At 44.1% G+C, this 10,674-nt stretch overlaps 1 protein-coding gene across 2 annotated transcripts in view; it reads right to left on the bottom strand.

Moving 5' to 3' along the window:
- The window catches only part of Map3k5 (mitogen-activated protein kinase kinase kinase 5), a 188,343-nt gene extending 187,657 nt beyond the window's left edge, over positions 1 to 686 (bottom strand). Inside the window, exon 1 of one of the 2 annotated variants that reach the window (XM_028782601.1) lies at positions 200 to 686. In XM_028782601.1, the coding sequence (XP_028638434.1) occupies positions 200 to 671 (472 nt within the window). In that variant the 5' untranslated portion in view covers positions 672 to 686. The remainder of the gene's footprint in view (positions 1 to 199) is intronic. The other variant, XM_028782600.1, reaches the window with a different exon arrangement.
- Positions 687 to 10,674: the final 9,988 nt, after the last annotated feature.

The raw sequence follows: 10,674 nt of genomic DNA on the forward strand, positions 1-10,674 counted from the left end.
ACAAGTCTCTGGCACCAGCACACCCTCTGCTAGGAGCAGCCGGCATGAATAGTCCTGCAACCCCTCTAGCCGCTCCCAAGGTGGGGCGTGATGTAAATAGGAAGCTTGCTTCCCGCCCACGAAAAACAAAACAAAAAATTCTCCCCCACGAAGCCAGCCAGGGGAAACCCGACGAGCAGAGCAAGGAGATGCCACTCACCCGCGTTGTAAAAACGGTCCAGCACCGTGGTTTCCCCAAAGTCCAGCTTCCCGAAATGCAGGGTCTCCAAGGTGGCGCCCACCGCCTCGCACGCCTCCCGCAGGCTCTGCAGGGCCTCGCTCTCCGCCACCACCAGCTGCCCCTGGCTCGCCTCGTTGATCACATACGCCACGGTGGTACGCCGTCCGCCCCCGCTGCCAGAGTTGCCCCGGCCCCGAGTGGCGCTGCTCCCGGGGGCGGTGGTAGGGCAGCTGGTGCCAGGAGCCGCCGAGCTCTCCACGTTCCAGAAACTGCCCGGCGGTGGTGGCGGCGGCGGCACAAGCAAGGGCTGCAGGCTCGGCTCGCCCTCCGCCGCCGCAGTCGCCGCTCCTACTCCCCTCCGGCAGCTGCCGCCCTCCGGGATGGTGCAAAAGCCCGTGGACGCAAAGGGCGGCACGGAGAAAGTGATGCCCTCGCCGGCTTCGGTGCCCATCTCTGCCTGCCGAGCTGCCACGGCGGCGACCCCGGGGTCCCCAGCCCAGACGCACCGTCTGGCCAGCCACAGCTCCGGGCTGCTCCTCGCACGCCGAGCTAGGCAGCTGCCATCGCGCGCCGCGCCTTCGCCGCCCCGCCGCCGCCTCCGCTCGGGCGCCCTGTCCCCCGGGGCCACGCCGCTGCCCGGCGGCGGCTCGCCCCTCCTCGGCGCCTCCGTGGCCACGCCGCTCGCCCGCTGCAGGGTGGAGAGTCCACGGGGTGGGGACGGACAGCGGCGAGCGGGAAGGGACAGAGCTTCCTCCTCTTGGCGGGCGGACCAGTCGGCGGCCAACCTGCGCAGCCGGCGGCTCAAGGGCGCCGCGCTGGGGGAGCCGCGAGCTGTCGCCTGCCGAGCGCGGGCCGGCCGAGGGCGCCCTCTGTGCCGCGCTACCTGGAGAACACCTTACGCGCGGTGGGCGGGCTGCCCCGAGCCGCGTCCCGGAACCGTGGTGGCCGCTCCCGAAAGGACCCGCCTCTCTGCTCCGCAGCAGCTCCCTTGCACCGACTCCGTCTCCTCCTCCTCCCTTCCCTTCCTCTTTCACCGGTTCGCCGCGCCCTCCGAGTCCCAGAGACCGTCTCGCAGCCGCCCGTCCTCTCGTTTACCCGCCTCTGGCCGCCCACTCGTTGCAGCACCGAGAGCCAGGACCCGCCCCTGGGGAGGGCGCTGCTGGGAAGCTGCAGCCTGGACCGAACCCACTGCTCCGAGACCTCAGAGAACCGGGAAAGAGGGCTCAAGCCCCGCGCGCCCCTCTGCGGGACGGCGCAAAAGAAGTCTGTAACCTGCACTGTCCGGGTCAGCCCGCCAGGCGTTTGCAGCGCTGGGCGCAGCCACTGTGCCTCGCTCGCTCGCACGGGTCCGCTCGTGGGCAGCGCGCACTCGGACCGCGTGTGGCTCGCTGGAAGCACCGTGGCGACAAGTGTGCCGACAAGCAGGAGGATCCAACAAGCGCCCTACAGCCCAGGCCTCAAGTGGAAAGTGATTTATAAGTGACAGGGGCGCTAAATTTAGAAGTGGTCGGCTAAATTTATCGTGGCAGCCGCTGGTACTTTTCATTGTAAAATTTCCAGTTGCTTACGCTGTTATCGTTAATGAGTAATTGATTGGTTCCAGTGCTGAATGATTTAATATTCTCAAATATTATCTTAAAAGTCACCCCTCTCTCAAAATGCCAGATACCTAAGATAGAAAATACATGAGAAAATTGTCATTCAGAGTTGAAAGAAGATGATCTATTTCACTTTCAAAAACTGAACCATGCACAAAAGAAATGGGTCGGTTGTCTGAGTGCAATCAAAAAACTCCCATTTATTTTGGGAAGCATAACCAGATGTGCACATTCCCAGAGAACTCTTCCAGAATGCTGTAGGTCATATCAGGAAAGCCAAGGCAAGCTGCAATATGTAAAGGATTTGGACTTCCTAACTTGAGGTTAGTAAGCCAAATTATAAGAGGCAAAATGCAAATTGGATGTCAAGCTCCCCAAAGCCTTACTTAACACAGCATTAAGTTAGGGGAACAGGACACATTCAGACCAGAGCAATGCCTATTTCTTAAATTGTTATAGCATTTTTATTGACATTTTCCAAATAATAACGTCCTTCTGGTGACTTTATTGTACTCCTCAAGCAAACTGAATGCCTGGGAGACTCATCTGTCACTCCAGTTCCTTACCAAGTTCATTTTCTACTGAATGGCTCAGTAACTTCCAGTTTATGAGAAGTAAGCACCCACCATTTAGATGAGTCTGGAGGAAAAAACCACCACCGAGGGTCAACAGAAGGACAGGTTCCCGCCCACCCCAGTGCAGCAGGAAAATTTTATACCTAGTAAAAGTGCAACTGAGTACTTAATACATTTAAGAGTAAGTATTTTATAACATAGGAATGAAAGTAACTTCAAGATTCAAAAATCTAAAAGAAATGAGATTGGAGAAATGGCTCAACTGTTTCTGAGCACTGACTGCTCTTCCAGAGTTCAATTCCCAGCAACCACATGGTGGCTCATAACCATTTGTGTAATAGGACCCTGTGCCCTCTTCTGGTGTGTCTGAAGAGAGCGACAGTGTGCTCACATACATAAACAAATCTTTTAAAAATCTAAAAGGAAAAAATTAAAAATTCAATAACCAAATCTTTCCATGGCATGTAGTATAGACAAATAAAATGTTATCTGATACCGATATATCACAATCATGAGTTTCTAAAAATATGAAAAAGATAAAAATTTTTCTTTTTTAAGATGTGTTTTATTTGTCTGCCTGGAAGCATTTGTGTGTGAGTGCAGGTGACCTCAAAGGGAAGTGGGTGTCAGTCCCCCGGAGCTGGAGTTACAGATGGTTGTGAACTGCTTGACGTAAGTACTGGGAACTAAATTCTGGTCATCTTCAAGGGTAGTATGTATGCTTAACTAATGAGCCATCTCTCCTGCCCATGAAAAATTCTTTAGAAAGAAACATAAAGCCAGGTCGTGAGAATATAAGTAACTCTTACCTGTATAAAAAGAAATTCTACTCTATCGATAATGAAATAAGTACAAATTAAAATTTATATTAATATAACCACATCCACTAAACTGTATTGACAAAATCCTGAAGTTTTCCAACACACTTTTTGAGACTGGATGTAAGAAAATAGACACTCTTATTTGTAGGCTTATATTTTTTTAAACCTACTTTAATACGTGTTCTTAAACACTTGAGCCTCCCCTACAGCCCACGAATCAAAGGTAGGGGAGGAAGATGGCTAATAGGACAAGAGGGCCGTGGACTAGAAGTAGTTCTTTGGGGCGTTTCCACTCCTTGTTATCATCAGTGCAGTCCACTCAAATCAGCAGCAGTGTCTTGATCCAGAAGAAACCGAGGGGCTCCACCAGTGGACATGAGTCTGCGGAAGTAGCAAGAAGCAGCTTGAACACCTCCAGAAGTTCTTTGGTGCACTTCTCTCTACAAAGTCACCACAAGGGAAGAGCTGTGAAGAAATCCAGGTGAACCAATGTCAGATCAGCATCAGCATCAGCGAAGCCCAGTCAATGCCAGAGCATCATCCACTGTCCATCTGATGGGTTATACTTACACTCTTTCCAAACATCACATGTCCTCTCAAGCCAAGCATCTGCTCCAGCAAAACAGAGCATGCCCTTTCACCAGACAACTTCCAGGAAAACACCGCATGTCTGTTCTCAGCAAGACATCCTCTCCAAAGACAGCTTCCAGAAAAACATAACATGACACAACCGAGTCTCCAATGAAACCAGAAAATCTCACTTCACTCATTTCTGATGGAATGGGAAATAATGAAAACCATGGGTGTGTTGGCACATGCTTGTAATCCCAGCACTTGGGAAGCTGAGCAAAAAGATCACAAATTTGAAGCCAGCCTAGGCCACCTAGCAAGAACTTGTCCTAACAAAACATACATACATACATACATACGTACATACATACATACATACATCTGTAAAGAGAAATTGTTAATATCTAGCAAAATGGGACTTGAGAAATGGCTCAGCGGTTAAGAATACTGACTGCTCTTCCAGAGGTCCTGAGTTCAATTTCCAGCAACCACATGGTGGCTCACGACCATGTATAATGGGAACTGATGCCCTCTTCTGGTGTGTCTGAAGACAGCTATAGTGTACTCATATACATAATAAATAAATCTTTAAAATATCTAGCAAAATACATATACATTTATCCTTATAAAATTGTATCTCAGGAGCTGAGGACACACAAGCACCAGAACCTGAGTTAAGAGCCTGTCTCCTACCCCAGCACTTGAAAAGTCAGGCACAGTTTGTAACTGCAGTGGTGGCACTGGGATCCAGGAGAGGGCAGACTGGTGGATCACTGAAGCATATTGGCTGGCCACACACGCGCGCACATGCACACACATGCACACGCACACACACACACACACACACACACACACACACACACACACACACACAGAGAGAGAGAGTTTTTCAAATGAGTAGAAACCAAAGCTGCATCGCACTTCCGTAAGCAAATGACAGCATATTGTCTACATTTTGTTCTTTTGAAATATCGTTTTAATTCCTTGAGAATTTCACACAAGATTTTCGATTGTATTCATCCCCCCCCCCTTTTTTTTTTACTGTATCATCAGTGAAGGACAAGGGGAAAAGGGAGAATGAAAGAGATGCTCCTTCTGATAAGAAGGAATTTCTAGATAATGAATGATACCACAAACAGAGGCCAGCGGTCCTTTGGGTGAGCACAGAATGATTAGAATTCCTCTAGGCTGAGGCAGTCAGATTCCAAGAGCAGGAAATGGAGAAGAATTTCAGGAATGTGTGTACAGGAGTCTTTAACTCTTTTGTTGAATGCTACTCAGCACACCTATAGGACAAAAAAGCTAGCTGCTTCTGGGCATGGCATTAAGTATCAAAGAGGTCTAAAATGGATACTTTCCTCAGCTAACACTGAGCCAGGGATAACTAATGCTCCACCCCACCCTTCCTTAGTCAGGGATAATTAATGTTTCACCCCACCCTGCCTTAGCCAGGGTAGAGACCTCACAGAATACGTGGAACATTTGGAAGAGACCCCAAAAATACCACACCTGAAACCAGATCATTCTAAAGGATATTCTAGGTATGGGTTAGATTAGCTTAAAAACCAGAAAGTTCATCCATAAATAACTATTTGCTTATCAGGGAATCTAAAATTTTTAAAAAGCTGTAACAAGAGTATTCAGTGGGTAACACACACATGACATATACCAAATCTTACCGAACAAGAACAAAAAAAAAAAAATCATGACCCTTAATAAAGAGAAAAGCTAGTAAAATACAGTCACAGAAATGGCCAGATGATGCAGTGAAGACTTTAGTACAGTTATTAGTTATCGAAAATGTAGAATGCAAATGAGCACATGAGCATATTGAAAAACAAGACGAAGCAGAAGCAAGTGGGATGGTGTGGAAAGAGTGTCTAAAATGTTTGTTTTTTTGAGACAAAGTTTCTCTGTGTAGCATTTGCTGTCCTTGACCTCACACTGTAGACCAGGCTTGTCCCAAATTCAGAGATCTGTCTGCCTCTCAGGTGTTGGGACTAAAGGTGTGTACCACCTTGCCCAGGTTAAAATTTATTTTTAATTAGACACAATTAACAACAGATTAGACACCATTGAAGACATCTATGACCTTGAGTAGGAGAAGCAATACATGAATACACATACTTTTACAATGTAACATTTTACCTCAAGATCTCCCCTGAGTACAAGAATCACTAAGAGGACTTACATGTGGGTCAAACTTATGTCCAGAGGAAATCAGACACAAAATTCTAGCTAGGAATTTTCCCAGTAGAGTCAGGCAGGACATGATCCCTGCAGCAGTGTGTGGTAGCAGTGCCTGTGGAGTGTTAACTACCCAGAAAGCTCAGCAACTGGGAACCCAGGAGTTGACAGAGACTCAGGATTCCATAAGGAAAGGAGGTGCCCTGCATGAACCGTGCTCTGTGCACAGTTTAGGCACAGCAAGCTATTTTTAGCGGGGGATGAAGGAAATGCTCAGAAATCCAACCTTGAACGCTGACTTTTCTAAGAATAGTAGCCTCAAGTCTGCTATGTTGACTCTTCTCTGAATATTTCCAAGCTGTATGCCACAAATGTGTGTAGTTTACTGAAGTCACTTGTGATTTAATGAAGCTGTTTGCATTGTAAACATTGTATGAATAATAATAAAAGCAACAACTGGATAATCAAAAACCTTATGCCAGATGAAAGATAAGAATCACAGAAATGCACATAGCACTACTTTAAAATGAGAAAAGACAAATACAACTTACAGAGACAGAAGAGGGTCAGTTCTCTATAGTTCTCTAGAGAGGGCAGGATGGCCCCAGGATGTGTATAATAGATTTGTTAATGTACAAAATTGTCGGATGACTTCATTGAAGCTGTTACATGGGTGTGTACATTTCCCCTATTGGGAGTATACAGTGAGTTGGGCATGATGATATAGGTCCCAGCATTCAAGAAGAAGCAATGGTATAGAATCATGAGTTCAAGACCAGCCTGTGCTACAACAATGAGTTCTGGCCAACAATGGGAACTTGTCTCAAAATTAACTATTGGAAGTTTGTATAATTCGTAGTATGCAAAAACTCAAAACAGTGGGAAGGGTGGAAATAGAGAAGACATTAGTAAAACATTTCTTATTTTGTAGATTTTGACTTTGAAAATATGATATGTTATACATCATTTTAATAATCAAGGTTAGAAGAGGATGCTCTAAAAATAAAACAACATATTAACCTAGAATGTGTCCCATGGATAGGTTGTATCATAAGACAGTCTTCAGAGGCTTGGCCAAACATGGGAGAATTTGACCAGAGATAAGGACAATAAATCCAACTAATTGGAACACATCATGCACATTTAAATTTAAAAAATTAATAATGAATGAACTAACAAGAAGAAGAAGAATTATTAAATGTTTATATCACTTTCCACATCCCAGTGTGGACAGGACGTATTGGTGCAGTCCTGTAAAGCCAGAACTCAGGAAGCTGAGACTGTAGAATCATGAGTTTAAGGCCTTCTAGGACTATATAGTAAAGCCCTTTCTCAAAAAGAGAAAGAAAAAACCATACATATCCCAGCTGTTTTTGAGAGTACCACATAAAGTTTCTCTACATGAATGCAGCCTAACGAATAAAAAGAACAAATGATTGAATTAAAATATGAACCAGATAGTTCTAAGTCACTTGATAGAAAGCCCTATCACTGCTGGCCTATGAAATGTTTCACCTAAGTTGAAATAAGAACTCACTTTGAACCAGAACAGGTGTCTGGATCAAAATAATTTTAATAGAAGACAAAGAATCATGGGAAAGTAATTATATAACAGGTATCAACCAGCAAAATTCAAACTTCAACAACAGACACATACCATAGTTTTTTTCTAGCTTTTGTTACAAAATACTATAATTGTGTCATTAAATTATAAAAAGTCATTTATATGTGCATATGCTTTACATACTTACACACTAAGTAAAAACGTAAACAAAACTAAAAGGAAAATAAAATTGTGTGGAGTGTGAACATGAAACAAGATGGCAGTACATAGAGAAGTCAGTCTCAAACTAACCAAGAAATGTCTTCCTTGATGGCTTGCTTTCATGGTGCTGGGAGGCTATTGGGGGGAGGTGGGGAACTCTCTTAGTTAGGGCTTTACTGCTGTGAACAGACACCATGACCAAGGCAACTCTTATAAAGCCAACATTTAATTGGGGCTTGCTTACAGGTTCAGAGGTTCAGACTATTATCATCAAGGCAGGAGTATGGCAGCGACCAGGCAGACATAGTGCAGGAGGAGCTGAGAGTTCAACATCTTGATCTGAAGGCTGCTAGCAGAATACTGGCTTCCAGGCAGCTAGAGTGAGGGTCTTAAAGCCCACACCCATAATGACACACCTACTCCAACAAGGCCACACCTTCTAGTAGTGATACTCCCTGGGCCATGCGTATACAAACCATTACAAACATCAATAGTCTTACTCTGTCTTATTTTCCCTGTCTGCTGAAATAGTTACCTCCCTGGCCAGATATGTTTGATGGGACAATAATGACATGGCAGTTATGGGGTAATCAATCATGCTTTGCTTAGAGTTGAGGACTACTCCATAGGAAAAAATTTCATTCCTGGTACTTTCGTCTGAGCCAAAAGTCCATCACTGAGGAACTCAGAGACCCTAGATTGGAAACAGTTATTATTATTTTGTAAAATGGTCATGCTATCAATTTACCTTCTAAATAGGCTCCTATCAACCTTGAAGAAGCATCTTTCTGAAGTGGGCAGCAGCCAATGAGGAGATACACAACTGTCAAAAGGCTAAGGATAAGAGACTCTGTGTTCAGCCCTAAATGGGTCATCTATATAGAATCCCACCACTGCCAGAAAGAATGTGAGAGCTGTAGGATAGAATGGAGTGCTGTGGAATTCAGTCTTCTGGATATAACATAGATATTGCAATCATAAATCCTCAGCACCGTTGACTACCTGCATAAGACCTGTGCAAAATCAAGTCAGCCAAAATCCCAGCATGGATCAGGTGGAGCATCTCCAGGCCCCTCCCCTTACTAAGGAGCTATAGACAGTGGGTAGTTGCTGGGAGGGAGAATCATTCTTTGTTGAAAATGTGATCACTAGGAGAGCTTCCGTGTTCCAGTTGATGATTCCACACTCAGGCACATATAGGCAGCCCTAACTGGTCTAGTGGGTTATTAGGAAACAAAAGCAGGACTGGAGAGATGGCTCAGCAGTTAAGAGCACTAATTGTTCTTCCAGAGGTCCTGAGTTCAACTCCCAGCAACTGCATGGTAGTTCACAACCATTGGTAATGGAGATCTGATGCCCTCTTCTGGTGTGTCTGAAGACAGCTACAGTGTACTCACATACATGAAATAAATCTTTAGAAACAAAAGCAAAACCATGAAGTTGGAAGGAGGGTATTTTAAGGCAGTTGGGATGGGATGGAGTAGATATGATGGTATATCATGTTTCATTGTATCCATGTAAGAAATTCTCAAAATAAAGACAAAACTAAAAGAAATAGAAAAAGAAGATAGAATAGAGAATAGAGAATCCTTTGCTGACATATGGGTATATAGCAGGGGAGGGGTTAACATGCTGTGTATATAGCAGGGGAGGGGTTAACATGCTAGTACTCTCTCTACTTTTATTCATCATATTTAAATTTCTCCACTCTAGGAAACAAATAATAATAATCATCATCTGGAAAGATTTCAAAAAACATTTAAATAATAGACATTCATCATAATCATGCATGGGAAAACTAAATGTCTAAAACAGATTAACTTATTTTGACCTTTATTTGTAAAGTTAATGAATTTCAAACTCAACTAATGAGCTTTTGATAGATTCTAAATTTTATATGAAAGTAAATAATTAAAACTAGCCAGTGCCCTTCTATACTTAGAGAAGGGAGGAGATGTCAGGGCAGCCCTGATTACACACCAAAGGCTTAAAATCAGCCATAGGCCTAAAATCAGCAATAGGCCTGTCATACATGTATACTAACACCAAGTCTTGGGTCTCTGTGGAAAAACATTGAAACAGATGGCTATAAGCTAATGTAAACAGGCAGCTTTTGTGGAAATTTACCAGCCCGAGTAGTCATAGACCTTGTAAATAGGTAGCCTTGGCAGATAATACCAACTTAGATAAGGACAAGCGAGTCATAGGCAGAGTCATAGTGACCTGTCTCCTGAACCTTCACCCAGCCGATACCCTGTTCTGAAAGACACCTGTATTCCCCCTGAACACCCACATTCCAGTGTCATCCCCTTCCCCACATCCTGCCTTTCTGTGTTTGTAACCCCTGTGTGAATGAATTATGATTTGAGAAAAATAAATAAATTATTAAAAAAAACTAACCAGTATAATTTTAAAGAAAAGTGAAAAGGGTAACTTACTTTATCTTTAATCAGGACATTGTGTGTGTGTGTTTGTGTGTGTGTGTATTTCATATATATGTATATATGTGATATATACATATGTATGTCTCCTATATGTGAGACATATTTAAATAAATGCCCCAAAGAGTAAGTTTGAGACATTACTTGGGACAGAAGGACAAGAGTATATTTTAAAAACAGTATTATTTACATAGAAATGCACACAGTTAAAGCAAAAAACAGGGATAAAAACAAATTCAGAGTATTTAGAAAATATAGTTTCTTCCAAGGAAGAAATATGGGTGGATAATCTTTGGTGTATAGATCTTCAGAGATGGTGCCAATAATCTGTGCTTTTATATTCATTTGGATAAATCCCATAGTCCCCACGAAGAGTGTGGTTGATATAACTCGCTTATAGAGATTACAGCAAAGGGTGAAAAAGTTTCCAAGATGAGGTTACAAAAACCCTTCAATGTCCTCTTTTCACCCTCTCTCCCCTCCCCTCCCCTCCCCTC

The sequence above is a fragment of the Grammomys surdaster genome, unplaced genomic scaffold (genome assembly GCF_004785775.1).
Source record: "Grammomys surdaster isolate TR1022 unplaced genomic scaffold, NIH_TR_1.0 806, whole genome shotgun sequence".
Taxonomy (NCBI): Eukaryota; Metazoa; Chordata; class Mammalia; order Rodentia; family Muridae; genus Grammomys; species Grammomys surdaster.